This window comes from Montipora foliosa, chromosome 10 (assembly GCF_036669935.1).
Source record: "Montipora foliosa isolate CH-2021 chromosome 10, ASM3666993v2, whole genome shotgun sequence".
In the NCBI taxonomy this organism is placed as follows: domain Eukaryota; kingdom Metazoa; phylum Cnidaria; class Anthozoa; order Scleractinia; family Acroporidae; genus Montipora; species Montipora foliosa.
The window spans coordinates 4,342,585-4,359,361 of NC_090878.1; the positions used below are offsets into that span (position 1 = coordinate 4,342,585).

The 16,777-nt window shown below is 40.1% G+C and overlaps 1 protein-coding gene and 1 long non-coding RNA gene across 3 annotated transcripts in view; both read left to right on the forward strand.

The window, feature by feature from the left end:
* LOC137972957 (protein Hook homolog 3-like) overlaps positions 1–14,673 on the forward strand; it is a 28,646-nt gene extending 13,973 nt beyond the window's left edge. The window contains exons 19-30 of one of the 2 annotated variants that reach the window (XM_068819647.1): positions 431–497; positions 2,503–2,587; positions 2,748–2,820; positions 4,089–4,156; positions 5,452–5,568; positions 7,267–7,349; positions 8,244–8,344; positions 8,865–8,912; positions 9,611–9,667; positions 10,186–10,257; positions 11,404–11,546; positions 13,230–14,673. In XM_068819647.1, the coding sequence (XP_068675748.1) occupies positions 431–497; positions 2,503–2,587; positions 2,748–2,820; positions 4,089–4,156; positions 5,452–5,568; positions 7,267–7,349; positions 8,244–8,344; positions 8,865–8,912; positions 9,611–9,667; positions 10,186–10,257; positions 11,404–11,546; positions 13,230–13,239 (924 nt within the window). In that variant the 3' untranslated portion in view covers positions 13,240–14,673. The remainder of the gene's footprint in view (positions 1–430; positions 498–2,502; positions 2,588–2,747; positions 2,821–4,088; positions 4,157–5,451; positions 5,569–7,266; positions 7,350–8,243; positions 8,345–8,864; positions 8,913–9,610; positions 9,668–10,185; positions 10,258–11,403; positions 11,547–13,229) is intronic. The other variant, XM_068819648.1, reaches the window with a different exon arrangement.
* Positions 14,674–16,078: 1,405 nt separating this feature from the next.
* LOC137972958 (uncharacterized) overlaps positions 16,079–16,777 on the forward strand; it is a 10,746-nt gene continuing 10,047 nt past the window's right edge. The window contains exon 1 of the long non-coding RNA XR_011117138.1: positions 16,079–16,145. This is a non-coding gene — a long non-coding RNA (uncharacterized lncRNA). The remainder of the gene's footprint in view (positions 16,146–16,777) is intronic.

Consider the following 16,777-nt stretch of genomic DNA (forward strand, 5'->3'; position numbering starts at 1 on the left):
CTATTCTTCCAGTGACAATAGATCCTTCTCCAAAATGGCGGCAACGGATTTGAATGAGTTAAAGTTGAACTGAATGGAAAACTGATACCAGAAATAGAAAGAACACCTTTATTTAGTAATCTTGCAAAGTTTCAGCGTATTAGGTGTTATATCAGCTGAGAAAATGTAAGTTTTGACAAATTTACAGACGTTTCTTTGTATTACTGGGGGTATACGCCATACCCGTAATCATAAAAACATCTGCAAATCTTTCATTTTTCAACTTACATTTTCTCATGTGATGTTACACCTGATATTCCGAAACTGATCTGCCCTAGAATGCCAGACTTCCACTTTGGCATGCCGTTTATATCTCAAAGACTCTTTTTAAGGTTACAACTCCTTATTGTGATTTGGAAGGAAACAACTTGTCTTTTATCCAATTCTTCAGCGTTTAAGACAAGAAAGGATGAAATTAAAGGAAGAAAATGAAGAGCTTCAACTCGCACAAGTTGCAGGTATAGTGCTTTAAAGATAAGCCTTTGTTTTTTGTTTTTTTTTCCTCAATGCGCGAGTGGGCGGAATTCTGCGAATCCTACAATCTGATTGGCTCTGGGAGCGCGGAATTTTTCTATCTTGCCCGGCGGAATCCTAGCCCTGGTTGCGTGAGCTTGTGCAATGACCTTAAATGTCCATTTTTTGACGCCGAATCCCGTTTACATACATAAGTGTTTCAAAACAGATTTTTAGACGAGGCGTGGAAGAAGAATTCAAATAAAAATATTTCTCTTTGAAACGTTCAGTTTGTAAGTCGCGTACTGCATTCGCTATCAAGCGCGGTGCGAGTCAACAATTAAAAAAGTGATTTCAGAGAGGAAGGGAGAGAGAGAGAGGAAAAAAAAAGCTTATTTACCAGCTGAGGGTTCGGTCCGTATAGCGTAAAACTGTGACCTCGGTGTGGAAAAAGCTGCCCTCGGCCTGCGACTTTGGTCACAGTTTTTCGCTATACGGACCTCCGAGCTGATAAATAACATACATTTATTTGCAGAATCAAAAGTGTGTTAATTGGAAAATTCGCGAGAGTGAAATTGTCTGTGAGTGAGTCAGGGATACTCCTGAAAAATCCTTGTGCTTTGAATATGAGTCGAAACTTTGATATTCCGACCTACCATCTCATTTACTATCATTACAAGTATGCTATCATTTTCACATCTTTTTTTCACGCTGTGTGCCATCATTCTTAGCACGGAAACCCAGTTTAAATGACCCAGTTATCTTGTCTAAAATCGCCCAAGACCCGTCGTCCACACGTATCCAGATATTTTTGAATCCGATTTGCGGATTCAAAAATTTGCCCGTCCACCCTCATCCTGCCCGTTTCTCGAAAGTCCCGAAACTTTACGGGCCATTTTCTGGTGTCACAATTTCTTCTGTATCTCAAGAACGGAGAGGATGTAAGTCGTCAAACTTTACGGACATGTTTCTTCTATTTGGCTTGAAAACATGTTAAAAGATCGGCTTTCCAAAATAATCGGTTAGCAGTTTCACAAAGGGGCTTTTCGGGCCCGAAAAGTTTTCGGGACTTTCGAGAAACGGGCCCCAGAACTCCTCTGTCACTATTGTCAACAGAGCCTGCACCATCAGGCGTGCTAGTTGGAGACAAGAGAAGCGATAGCTTTTCGTTCATGTTGAATATTTACGCGGTAAAGACTGGATCTGAGCTTCTAACGTCATCGGATTTGAAAGTATCCCGATTCGACCGTTCCACACGGATTTAAAAAGTTCATTTTAAAAAAAGATTCCCATGGACGGAAGGCGAATCCGCAAAGAAAAAGTTTCGGATTAAAAAAGTATCCGGATACGTGTGGACGGAGCCTCAGTGGTAGAGCACCTGTGGAAAAGAACCCATGGCGGCCCAGGGGTTTCAATAGAAGCCGGTTACCGGCGGTATACCGCCGCCTGCTTTCCTCACACCGCCGGCTAGTTTGCCTTGATTTTCACTAAAAGTGCTATCATAAACATGTCAAACTGCCGCCTTCAATGGGCTATCATGGACGGCCATTTCAGAAGTTATTGAAACCCCTGCATGCTATCTGTAATCGGGAGGTCGTTTGTTATAATAGACCATTTTCGGACCAATTCTCACGGCTGGACTGGATCTAGCATGAAATAGAGGCAAATCTTTTCACACACAAATTAATTTGCCCGCATTAGCCTCCATTTCATGCTAGATCCAGTCCAGCCGTGAGAATTCGAAAATGGTCTATTCAGTTAGGATTACTCCGAGTTTTTCTAGTGTAACTGGGTCTCTGAGTGATAAATTTATTCATTCCAGTATCATACACTTACTGCGTTATTTTTATGATTTAAAAAGAAAGGATACCATCGCGTGAAATTAACCAACTGATAGGAAATCAAGTATAAATATGTCTATTGAGCCATAAAGGATTGCAGCGATGCCAATAAGATTATTATTGTTTTGCTTTTTTTCACTTTGCGATGGAAAAATGTTTCTTTTATTAGCAGGGTCACCAATGCGCCAATTAACCCCAGGGACTCCACCCACAGATGATTTTAACATTGGTAGCACCCTCTCTCCTGAAATAAAGTAAGTATCGCACTAGCGGGTCATAGGAGGCGTTGTGACCTCATATGTCCAACGCAATGTTCAGTCCTTTCTATGTTTTCTTGCTTGCCGCAAGGCCAGGTCCTTGAAGCCTTTTCCCTGTTTGCTTTATGTTGAAATTCGTTTGGTCTTTTGATTACAGAGAACGCATACTTCGACTTGAACACGAAAATAAGAAACTAAAAGAGCAGAAACTCGGAGAACAAGAGGAGCAGGTTCGTATCACAAGTGTGTGAAGTGTGTTTAAATTCCTTGATGTTGAGAAAGAGTTTTAAATTGTGCGCTTCTGCTTGAAAGTAGTGCTGGGTAAAGGTTATCTTCAAGAAAACCTCTGACGAATCGTTTCAGGTCTGACCCCAGTTGTTCAAAAGGTGGATAACGCTATCCACCGGATAACTGAATCACTATCCATTGGATAGGGCAACTGGTTGTGCTATTCCTTATCCACTGGGTAGTGATTTATCCGGCGGATAGCGCTATCCATTGTTTGAACAACTCATTGGGGCCTGATTATAACCCTGATGCACAGGAACGTGGGTTTTAACTCAAATGCGCTGTTTTTGTATTGTCACATGGAAATGACTACCGTCTTAGCGCTCTCTTGGCCAAGCTTAGGACGTATTTATATGACACCGGAACGAACTCAGACTGAAGTTGTACCAGTATGAAATTCTTGCAGCCGTTTACATGAAACCGGGACGAATTGTTTGGTACCTGGTTTCGGGACGAAATAAAATCTTTTGTCTAATAAATGTATCGCTGACCCAAAAGCATACAAGCTTGAAGTTTCTGGACCGGGTCTGAGATTTGTTGTCATTTATATGAGAACGGTACCAACTGAGTCCGGTACTAGAGTTTCTGGTCTCGGTCCAGTAACCAAGACGAAGTCAGACCGGTCTCATGTAAACGGTAAAAAAGAAATTTATGGAGGCCGATACGAACTCATATACACCCTTATTGAACAGTGCTGGAAACTGCATTTCCATATCTTCGTTTAGGAAATACGTTTTTAAATGTACTGTCGTTGACATTAGCTGCGTTTTTGCAGCGAGTAAGTAACGCGTACAATTGATTGCTGTCGGAAGGTGTGATCTTGTTAATTTTAAAGGGTTAGTATCATAAAATTACTAAATCAATTTTCAGTGACCGTTTTATTCTTAAATTGCTTCTGGATCACCGCAGTCAGATAAAGATCGATTAAATTTTAAAAGAAAATGAGCCACTTTCAGTTATTACGGAGTTCATCTAAGATGCAAGAGGAGATTTTGAAATCGTCGCCCCTACGTTTTCAAACTGGCATTCATTTTAATCTTGGCTACGTGTAACTTAAAACACTTAAGAATGGTTTCTTTGCGCTAAAATAGCCGTTCTGAAGAAACTTAAGTTTCGTTTGCCATTGGTAAACAGGTCTCCTTTGCTTTCCAGATTTTTACTAACAATCCATGACACTGCCTCTTTAATACGAGTTTTTTGTCAACAACAGAGTCAGCTTCTGCAAAGCCTTCTGAATGACGCTAACGAACGGAAGGATCAATTAGAAAAAGAAAACAGGTGAAAAATTTTAAACTTGTTACATGTACATGTATGAGTCAGTGCGAACATAGACTGCGATTGAACTCTTCTTCTAAGAACCAATACCAAATGGAGCGGTTTTCATTTAAGTAGCGTAAACAAAACCAGTCTTCTTCTTTGGCCAATCATAGTGGAAGCAGACGATGATATGAACCAATCATAAGCATGCAACCGGCCCTAAGGGCGGCGTTTACGGCAATCAACACCTCTTTTATTCTAAGGGGTGAGTGTGTGTATGTATATATAATATGCATCGTGTATTTATATTTATATTTACATTTATATTTATATATGGAGTATATGAGAGAAACCCTGACCCTGTACACCCCAAATAATCATATTTTTAAGTGAATAAATGTTTGGAAGAAAGTTCGCCTTAGCGGGATTTGAACCCACTCGTTATTAGTCGGGTGTGATAACCACTACACCACCAGGACAACCATACATTTATATAAAGTTATATCATTAGTATCTCCAATTTTCTTGCCCACTATGAAAGTGTAAATATCTTGGTCTTCTTATTTTAATATGGCAGTGGCCAACTCGAAAGCTATTGCCCCTTTGGCCACTGTACACTGAATAACACATATTCCTTATTATTTATTTTTTTATTTATGTGCATATTTCTCTTTGCTCTCTTAATCCTCTTGAATCTTTACTTCGCTAATAACTCTTAAACAGTTCGAATAAAAATTGAATTGAATTGAGCGGGGGTTGTTTGTGCAAAATGAGAGGGAGCTGCGTTTACAATGATTAGTTTATACCAGAAACCCATAAGGGCTGAAACGTGTAACGCGCGTTCACAGCTTCCGAATATTTAGTGCGAACTGATTGGTTGAATGTTTCAGTGCTAAGTACCATATTTGGAAACCGCTCGCTCTTGTTGTTCCAAATATGGTACTTGACAAATTGAATATGCAGAAGCTTGTTTCCCAGCACACAAGGGGCCGTTACACGTTTCAACCCTTATGAGTTATGGGTTTCTGTTTATACCCAAAAGGGAAAAGTGCTTTTCGTGCGTTCTCTTTGGTTAACCCCAGGTACTGTTGACCACTGAGCAGCCTAGCTTCTCGAAATTGCAATCGTTTGACTGAGTAATTTGTTTGGTTCGTCATTCAGTATTTGTGTTATGTACCGAGACATATATAGATCTCGGTGGTGGTGAAAGTGGTGGATATTTTCCTCAGCGTCGGAAAATAAGCGTCAACTATATGCAGGGGGGCTTTTTAACGTTAGCTAAAAGAGGTATATCCTCCAAATCATTCTTTTAACAGAGAATTAAATCAAAAGCTAATGGAAGCTGAAAGCGAACTGGATGATGTAAGAAATCAAAAGAGCGCAGATGGGATGGATAAAGACACTGAGCTGGGCAAGAAATACACTGATCATTTGTAAGTAATGTGCTGGTTTGTTTTCTTGGTTTGCATCCACGTGATGAGACAACCATGTTTGTGTGCAAAACACTAGAAAATGGCCCCACAAGTTTTGCATAATAATAGAGTCAAATTCCCAAAAGTCATTTCACTGCATTGTTCTGTACGCCAACATGGCCGCCGTGGCGTCAGATGAAAACGCTCTATTCTTGGTTTGTATCCACGTGATGAGACGGCCATGTTGGTGTACAAAGCAATGGAAAATGGCCCCACAAGTTTTTGCATAATAATAGAGTCAAATTCCCAAAAGACATTTTACTGCATTGTTCTGTACACCAACATGGCCGCCGTGGCGTCAGATGAAAACGCTCTATTCTTGGTTTGTATCCACGTGATGAGACGGCCATGTTGGTGTACAAAGCAATAGAAAATGGCCCCACAAGTTTTTGCGTAATAATAGAGTCAAATTCCCAAAAGACATTTTACTGCATTGTACTGTACACCAACATGGCCGCCGTGACGTCAGATGCAAAACATGGTGGTGATGATGATGATGATGACGACGACGACGATGTCGTCGATGATGACGAAGACAACGAGGATGATGATGATGATGATGCTACTTTTGATGACAGCGACGTACACGAAGATGACGATGACAACAACGACGACAACAATCACGATCACGATCGCGCTGATAATAATTTCGATCACGAGGATGGTGATTACGATGACGAGGTTGATAATCATGCATGATGACGATGCCCGCCACGAAGACAATAGGGAGCTTTAGCAACGACAACGGCGACGTCAACGTAAACGTCACAAATTTTCATATTCAGTGGCCAAAAACAATAGCATCTCACGCTCTGCACGTGCGTTTTTCATTTTTGTCCATTTCTTTGCCATCGTCAGCAAAACGACAACGTGAAATAACCAAATTTGAGGTGTTATGAAGGACGTCAGCACTTGAAGATAAATTTTCATTTTCTCCCCTAAATTAAGCGCCGCTCGTAACGTTTTCATTCCTGAGGGATTGCCATACCTTTGTCACATTAAAAAACTTGCAATAGTCGTGAAGTGATTACAATAATGAGAATTTGTGTTTTGAGATGACGTTCTCGTTGCCGTTCCCGTTATCGTTGCTAAAGCTCCCTAATCACTTGATGTTGACGACGACGGCGTTGATGACGTTGATGATCGTGGTGATGTTCGTGACAGAAGCAGTGTCAACACATCATTATTACTGCTTTAAATTCCAGTGTTAAAAAGTTCTTTAAGTAACCGTGCATGGTCGTTTAACTCGAATATTGCCATAAGAGGTCCTGATAGACTCCACTATACAATACAATACATACTTCATTGACCGCTTCCCATAGGGGCTTTTCGGGGCCTATGAAATACAACGAAACGACGGAACGAAACATGCAACAACTGTTAAGAATCCCAACTGGCCAGAGGCAAACCAGTTGGCTATTTACAAGTGCAGCTGGGAAGTTGAACCAGGGACTACCAGGATCAAATTCAACGAATGGTCATAGCGAGTCTTGAACCCGGGATCCCCGGATCCCAAGGCAAACGCCCTAACCACTGGACCACACTTCCTTCAAGTTCAAACCATGCGCGAAAATAGAGCCAACCACTTGAAGAAGCGTGCAAAAAAAAGGTAGCTATCGCATTCCTAATAACGGTTCTGCTTTTGTTGTATCCTTGCAGAGACAAGCTCAAAATAGCAAGCGATGAGCTTCAAAAAAAGAAAGCTTATATTGACAGTTTAGAACCCAAGGTGTCAAGTAGTGGTAAGTAGTACTGAGAAAGATATTGTTAAGACCAGAATGAATCCACTAAGACGAGGGTTTTCGTGCTACTAAAAAGTACATGAAGTTCGGCTTACTTTGCTCTCTAGAAGGAAAAAAGAAGAAAAAACTCGAATCTACCTCAAAAGTTAAAAGAACTTGTTAAAACAAGCTACCTGCCCAATTTTTCCGGTATCATGTAAACTATTAAAAATAGGACAATCGCATGACTTTTGTCATGCATATAGTTTATTTGTGGCCCGATTAGCAGCGGAGTGAGGGTCTAAATGAAACTACGAGGGACACAAACGAACTGTATGCCCGACAAAAGTGATGAGATATCATTATTATCAATACACAAGGCCAAATCCTACGAAGAAAGAAAAAGAGCAAAAAACTCATGCACAAAAATTTGCGTTTACTCTGGCACTGAAATGGTATCCTCAGGATCATTGGCCGGGCTAAGTTGTTTGTCATCAGATCTCTGCAGCCAATCAGAATCAGGGCGGCAAATGCATTTTCAGCCTGGGCATTTCTCGTTTGGCCCGCAAAAAGGCGCGTTTTACGAGGGCAGTTTGTCATTTGGCCGCGCGTACTGCTAATAATTATTGACGTTGTGTAACGAACACGCTTATGAGCCCATACATTCTTCGCAAAATTTCGAATTTTTTAAACCAAGCTTTCACAAAGATTACCATGTGAATAGGCCTCAAAGATTTCAGAGATGGTTAAGTATGCAATGCTGTCTAAATTTAAATGCTGATTTCGTGACGGACTGCTTAGGAAACTGTGTGGACCAAGGATTCTATTGAGAGAAAAAAATTGTAAAGAAATATTCCCCTATACCCTTACCGCTTTAGACGCAATTGAAATGGTTGTACTTGTTCTTTATTGTAGCGGAGAAGGTGACAGAGCTTCAAGAGCTACTGAACAAGAAGGATCAAGAGATGAAAGTTATGGAGGATCGCTATAAGAAATACTTGGAAAAAGCCAAGAGTGTGAGTACAGTGAAGATGCATATGGTTGTAATAGCTTGTTTGAATTAATTTGCCAACTATTGAAACTCAAGTCCGGTTGGCATATTTCTATCAACAAGAACAGTCGATAGGTATTTTGCGAAATCTTTCGGAAAAGAGCGAGTGTATTCGTGGTCTCAATCGATCCTAGGGAGATCGACTTGAGATGGGTGTAATATTTTTGTATTGTTGTTACTTAAGGGGATCGATCTCGCGAATTCGATTTAAGGACCTGTGTGTCGAGTTGGGTCCGCATTTCGTTCGTAAGATACTCGGATCGACCTCGGGTCTGATAAAGAGTGAGCCTGAGCGTGAACGATCTGAATGTCGAATTTTGTGTTCTTCAAATTAAACCGCAGTCAGCTAATGGCTACAGTTAGAAGCATAAGCCCATCTGATGAACTTGTTGCACACCAATGGTCGCACGGTTTGCTGTAGCAACCTTTTGAGGCGTCTTAGTAACATGTCAAACCAAAAATAACTTCATTTTCTTTCCTTTCAGGTTATAAAGACCTTAGACCCCAAGCAAAACCAAGGATCCCAACCAGAGGTTACTGTTATATCTGTTGATTGCCTATGATGATAATAATAATCACATTTTTGATTAACGTCTCGAGCCTCTGTAACCGAGCGCAAGTGCTCCAGTTGTTGAGGGGACTGAGGGAGACACCAAATCAAAGCAAATGTTTGTTACCTTTTATAACAGCCATTACTACAAATTTACAAAACTCGAGACTAGAGCGGATTTCAATTGAGTGGCGAAAGTAATTAGCGAATTGCTTGTTGTTTATGATTACTTCACTCAGTGATCGGTTCAAACTTCTCGCGCCACTTTTTCAACCAATCCGAAGTGAAACCAAAACCAATCGTCGCTCGCGCGTGCATATTTTCCCGCGCTTTGTGTCGGCTACTTGTAATTACTTTGAATTTTGATTGGTTTATTGGATTGTCTCCGTCCTTTTTGATTGGCCAAAATAATTACTTTGATTTTAGTTTTACGACACTCGATTGAAACTCGCTCTAATGATAAATCAAACATTCAAAACCAACAAATTCAAACCACATTTTCATATATTGGAACTGAGGAATGAGTATGAAATGAAAGTTAAAAAGAAAATCGCAATTAGATAAGCCGCTTAAAAAGACTGTGAATCACAGCAGTGCTGTTCATTTTTGTGTATTTTACCCATTTAAATGATTAGCTCCCAGCAGACACCTCGTAAGACGGATATTTTTTCGTTCCGTCAGGTCCAAATGCTAAAACATCAAGTACAAGAGAAAGACAAAATTATTGAACATTTGGAGGTGAGTTTGTTTTTCTTATCGTCTAGTAAGCATTTTTGATCGAACAGATTCAAAAACACCTTTAATAATAATAATAATAATAATAATAAAGGGCTGAAGAAAGAGTGAAAAGAACACAGTCTATTTGTTGACACACCTTCACTAGATCCCTATCCTTAATAGCTGGAATTAATTGCAAACAAATCTTGGTAGTTAAAGTCTTCCTCCTCCCGCCCCCTCTCCTATCATTATTTACCCTCGAGTCGGATTTTTAGATTAGCTAGTAGCTAATAAACCTTCTAGCAGAACAGAACAACTTTAAGAATCCCAACTGGCCGAAAGCAAACCAGTTGGCTATTTATAAGTGCAGCCAGGAAATTGAACCAATGACAAATTCAACCAGTGGTCAGAACGTGTCTTGAACCCGGTATCTCCGGATCTGAAGACAAGCGCCCTAACTAACCACTTGGCTGCTCTGCCTCCTTGATAAATGAGCGCATGTGCCATGTTTGACTGATGCTCCTTGGTCTAATTTTTAGAGAGATCACGAAAAGATGAAAATAACAAGGGAAAGAGAGGAAAAGCTGATAGTTAGCGCATGGTATGAGATGGTAAGTGTTATCACGTCAATGCTAAGTCTTGTAAAAGGCCGTGGAATGATGTCTGTTTACACACCAAAGAGAAACGCAGCAACGATTCTCAAGGTGCCGCAAAATGCGACATTTCCACCCTTTTTTGTTCGTTCGCCTGCACAGTAACCTTGGTCTCTCCTGCATGAATAAGCGCAACCAGATGTTTCTACGTATCTCAGTATTATTAGGCAGTGGGGATTGCCCACTCTTTCAGTTTTATTAATTCTTTTGACATCACTTGCGATTTGTGACGGCTGGATAAGTTGCTTTTGCCATAAGCCGGGAGAAACAGACCAAAATTGATGACCTGGACTTCCCTTTGGCGGCTCAGGGAATTACCGAGGGAATGCCGGGTGCTGCATCGATTTTCCTTCAAACGACCGCGGCTCTGTTGTGGTTTGATGATAGATTGAGTGATTAGTAACATGGTCATCTGGACTGATGCCCAATATGATACTTAAACAGTTCAGATAGAATGTGTCGAGCTTGTCACAGAGCGACTCAGTGGAAGACTACGTTTCTGAGTCATAAAGTAGACCACGTAGCACGATACACTTGTAAAGCGAACCTTGAGAACAATCGACAGATAAGATTTCCAAGTACACCCTTGTTTCCTAATAGTGTCCCTGTGCCTCAACGGTCTCTTTGTCGATGGAGACCCTGGGAACGAGGTTGCCTGTGCCTGACCTTGACCTTTGTTGACATCGTTCTCGGCTGTGGTAATCTAAGAAACAAGACAGTGAAAGTCGAGGACGTTGGCGCGAACCTTCTGGGATGGTTGAGGCTTTGATTAGGGTATCGTTGACAACAAGGCCGACATCTCGGCAGGAGCTAAGAGAAGCCGATCAAGGAATTTCTGAGCCTCTCAAAGCGTTGCTACAGATTCCGGTTCGCGTGATTTACGGGCTATTTTCACTTCCGGTGTGTTTTGCGCGCTACTTTTGATAGAAAATTGATTCATTCAGCTGACGCGTGTTTCTTAGTTATGGCGTGTGTAGGTTACGCGCGCGCGCAGCCACAATCATTCATCTGTCTATGCGTTAACGATGTCGGGATCACCTTTTTCCAACTATGCCACTTGGAGCTACGTTAAAGTATGGGTATGATGTTTCCTTGTTTGAACAGGGAATGCAGCTTAGTAGAAAAGCTGCTGAGGAGAGATTATCAGGGAATACCGGAGGAATGTCGTTCTTAGCTCGACAAAGACAAGCTTCCAGTCGACGAACAACGCCCAACAGAACGCAACAAACGTCTGCTGTATCTTCAAGGCAAGTTCCCTGTACTCCTTTAATCAGTTTAGAAATTTTGTTTTTTTTTTTTTCGTGATAGGAAATTAATTATAAGCCATGAAAAACGCAGAATATAATATTCGATATATTAAAATTCAGCTTGAAAGAGAAGTTCTGAGGTCAAAGACAAAGGAAAGTGGATGATATGCAAATATTTTTCACATTCATCTGTGCATACGGAACCCGTTAAAACAGTGCTATCCTGTTAATCCTTTGCTCTTTTACCGGGAACGGTGCACTTCTATGCGTAAGCGACGTTGTTGTCGATCTACTCTGTCGAAAGGACGCCGTCAAAGTCTTTTTCCGCGAAGTTAACTCAAGTAAGTACATTATCAATACAGTTTTGATGCTTTCTTACACTTTATTCGAAATACTGGACTGAATTCGTCTTAAATTAGTGAGAAAAAGCTCAAATAACAGCCAAAGCACAACAGCTGACGTTCGAATCGCCGCTCGCTGGCAACACAGTTTTGGCGCGAAAGTTTGTTGACAAAAAAAGTTGCCACAAAATCTTTTAAAGGGATTTCTGGCCCTTTATTTTCGGATAGCACAAATCTTCGCTGAATTCTGAATGGTCAATTTAAATTTCAATAGCTCTCGCCGTATGCAAGGTTCCAACGTGTTTCTATAGAGCTTTTTTCACTCACGTGACCAGCAGCCATATTGGATTACTGAAACAAAAGAAAGTATTTGCATAAGTATTTGGTACACCATCATGGCCACCATTCCTTTGTTTTGGAACATCAACATGGCTGCCGTGACGTCACGTGAAAACGCTCTATTGTTGTCCTCACAGCCTCACTATCAAGCTGAATATTTGATATTTTAAGAATGGTCTGTTGACAAGATAATGCCCTTGCGCATGTTGCTTATGCTTGACTGAAACCTGCCTAAAAGGAACAGAGCGAACTATATTATTCAATAAAAGATTATCTGTGAAGTGAAATTTATTTTTTTGGGCGTGCTAAAAGCGAATTGTGTATGGTTGGCAAGCCAGGCCAATCTACCGCCATATTAAAGTGCCCTTGTGACCAAAAAATCAATTCATATTTTTCTTTGGATTTCAAAACTATGTGAACAAAACACTAAGTGACCCACGTTTTAAGCCTTGTTTTCAAAAAGACACCTCTTTATTTTAACTGGAATTTTCCTATTTAATGGTCCGCCATTACTAACAGTATGTTCTTGAGAGAGCTGGATCGAGGAGAAAATTGACGTCGAAGGCTCACTAGTTTCAGAATGCAATACGTGTGTACGTTGCAAAATTAATATGCAGCACGGGGGTTTTGGGCTTTCAGACTTTTAAACTCACGCTTTGCATATACAATAAGCTGCGTTCACATGCTGAAATTTTAAGCTAGTGAGCCTCTGACGTCACGTTTCCCTGGATCCAACCGTCTGAGTTCCAATCGGTCAGTTTTGAACGTGAGTAATGGCGGACCAAAACTTACACTCAAAGTAAGCGGCCTTTGGATTAAAATTTTGCCAGTCAGGTGTTAAGCAAACACACTTTCAAAATCTGAAGGAAAAAAGGAAGTGGTTTTTTTGATCACAGGGGCACTTTAACCAATCATATCCCGGGATTAGGTCAATCGTGTTAGTGTATAATAAATCGTTGAACTTTTTTTTTATAATGCGCTTAATGTTGTTTTCATTTTTTAGGGATACGTAACACTATGCATGGAAAGTGAAATTCATCCAATTATCGTCCTTCGTTATGGTTACAACTGAACTGGAGGGCAAAGTGTGACGGCTAAATTAATATATGCTTACACACGCTGGGAAAAAATAAGATCTAATTTAATAAATGTGGTTCTTCATAAGAATATTCGGAAGGAAATTGAGTTCACCGGATATAACATAACTAGCTGCCAATCACGGTAAATTTAATAACCGCATCGAACCAATAAGTAATAATTATTAACTCGTTCATACGTTTACGAGCGTGTTGATGTAGCCAGCCACTGCTTACAAAATCTTCCTGAGGGCTGGGAATTCTAAAAACGTTCCCTTTATCGTAATATTAATAGCAGTTGCGTCTGTGTTGGTTAAAAACCTGTTTGTCACGCTTAATTTTGTTGTAGAGAACGATCCTACTGGATGTAAAAGGACCCGGGGCGTTTTCCATTTACCAAGAAATTCCGGAAATTCCGGTTGGGATGTAAATGAAACACACGTTTTTGGTTCGTTCCACTGGAAATTTTCCGGAATAAACGGCACTTCTGAAAAGGTAGCCCTGTTTTCCCGTTGGAAACTTTCCGATGGAAATGTGTGTTCAATTTACAACTTTTGAAAGGTCTTACCAACTTCCAGGCTATTCACGGCCACATTTTTAAATTTTGGCGCGTAAAATCGCAATCACTGGGCGGCGAACGGACCTGAGTTAAATGGAACACGTTTTTCACCCGATGGAAATTTCCACCGAAATTTCCGGAAATTTTTTGTAAATGGAAAACGCCCCCGATGTCACCTTGTGACGAGATTGTCATTTTGTACAGTCAATATTTAACTTTAATATATTCACTGGTTATACTCCGGAACCTGTGTGAATATAGAGCCTGCAAACCCTGCCTTAAGTTTTGAGTTATGAATCAAGCTCAGTGCCGGGGAAGAAAATAAAAATTTCCAGGGTACAAGAGAACGTATAGTTTTTTTAGGGGACATAAAACAAGGGGAGGTGGTATGTTTGGATGAATACAGTCAACATTGAAACGCAAGGATACCCTTTCTTTTCATGATCGAAACGTACATTCTCCTAACTAGCACCATCGATTTCTTTATTAGGTAGTCATGAGAATTTGGTGATATATCAAGATCACACCTGTTAAGCTGATAGTATTCTTCGTTCCCTCAATACCTGTCTGACTGACATTTCATTGAAATTTCGAGGAGGATTTACGAACCGATCATCGTGGGAGTGAAAGGGTTAAGAGAGGTGTAATTTAATGTAACCAGGATATTTTAAAGATGGAACAAAAATTGTTTGTCTACCAGTGATATCAATATCTTTTTGTATGAATGAGTTCTGAAAGGGGATAAGTATCCTTGTAATAATATAGTTTTTGTAAATCAATCAAATACTTATTAAATCTTTCGTTTGAGATAACGCATGCGCATTTTGAATTGAAGGTTGCACTCAGCAATTCAACGACACACATCGCAATTCCTTCATCAGCGGTCGGTTTAGAAGTTTCTTCAGAACATGATTCTATTCTTAGATTTCACATGACGTCACGGCCGCCATGTTGGTGTCCCCAAACAATGAAATGGCGGCCATGTCCGAAGCGCACGCACGAGAGCTGCATGTCCGAAGCGCACGAAAGCTGCATGTCCGAAGCGCACGAAAGCTGCATGTCCGAAGCGCACGAAAACTGCATGTCCGAAGCGCACGAAAGCTGCATGTCCGAAGCTCAAGAAATCAACCTTATTCTTGGATTTCACATGACGTCACGGCCGCCATGTTGGTGTCCCCAAACAATGAAATGGTGGCCATGTTGGTGTCCCGATCCAATCCTCCGGGAAATGAAAGCTATTATTATGCTAACGTCTTCTTTTGTTTTTGTTTCGTCCAGAGTGAACAGCTAATAGCCCATTTCACGGTTAGTTTTTCTCATTTGCATTACAATGTGATGTAACTTGGGTGCGAAGCAATTTCGGGTTAAAACCACAAAATAGCGCGAAATTGCCTCACATACATGCTAGATTTGATTGTAATGCAAATGAGAAAAACTAACCGTGAAAAGGGCTATTCTCTGGTACACGAATGCCTTGAACATGATGTCACCTTCACTTACTACAGCTACTACAGCAACTAAGCCTTCTACACCCACTACACCCACTACATCTAATACACATACTGCATCTACTACGCATACTACACGTACTACTGACAAATACTACACCTGTATATACTACTGCAATTGCATCATTCCCGGGACAAATTGTGTTCCCATACATAACGTACTTACCGTCACTAGTAACTTTGAAGCAAAGTTACGAAATTAATATGGCTGCTCCGATTTGGAAATGACCGGAAGTCGTTTTTCTCGTTGCAGACCCAAGAACTTGTCCATGATCGTATCTTTTTAGTCGACGACATGAAATGGACATCGGTGCTGACTTACTATTTACACTGATATTGGGAAATTATGTTTTGTGACAGAAAATTAAAACAATTTTGCACTAAAAAGAATACATTTCCCAAAATCAACACTAAATCAGAAGACGATTAAAAATCGTAATTTGGCCCAATTTTTCACAAATTACCCTACCTTCTCGGATTGGCTATTGGATAATTAAGGATTATAAATGTTTTTAATTTGATTAACTCGATTTTCATAAGGGTATTGTTGACGTAAGTTTTATTATTGTCTGTCGCAACATTGATCTTTTTTAATTCAGCTGCAAATAAAGAGTTTGGTTTTATATAAACGTGTCTGCGGAAATTTGTTCACCTGCTCAGGAACAAACCTGTCATCAAAATTATCAAGGTAACTTTGATAAGAGAGATAAACGTTGGACATTTTGCTCTTTGAGAGGCAAGAGCTGATAGCAGGAAAGCATTTTGGGCACGGTCCGGTAAGGTTTCAAATAACATTTTAGAGGGTGACTTTAACCTTCGAAGGAGGAAAATTTTTTGCTAGTGATTACCTCTTCTGTACATGATGACAATTTTCGTTGGGAGAATGCAAGATAAGGGCATTTAGTTTTGGAGGGATATTTCGTAAGCGAAGCTGCCATAGTCCCAGAAATTTAAAGTTATAAAATGTGGTGGAAATATTATTTTTTATGAAACATACCATAGATCTCATTTACTTTTCAGTTGAAATGATAGTTATATATAGTTGTGTCCAACTTATGCCTTAGATAATCTTTAAAAAATGCCGATATTGTATCTCAATTATTGTGACGTCTAGATCAACGGTGGTATTTTCTTTCGTTTTAGAGACAACTGAACTAGTGAGGCAAGGAAATATTGAGCATTAATATTCTCTTAAGTTTTTTTAAAATATTTTTTCAGGTGTTTTTTAAACTAAATCTGATTGGGAAAAGTCTTAGTTTTTTTATTTGGCTAAAAAATGTGTTGGCTTTAATTATTGTCCTATTTAAAACAAATTTTAATAATGGCGAAAACTTCCCTGTCAGGCACATTCAGGTTATTTGAATTCAGAACGGATGTTCGAAGTGAAAAAAAATAATAAAAGGGAGCT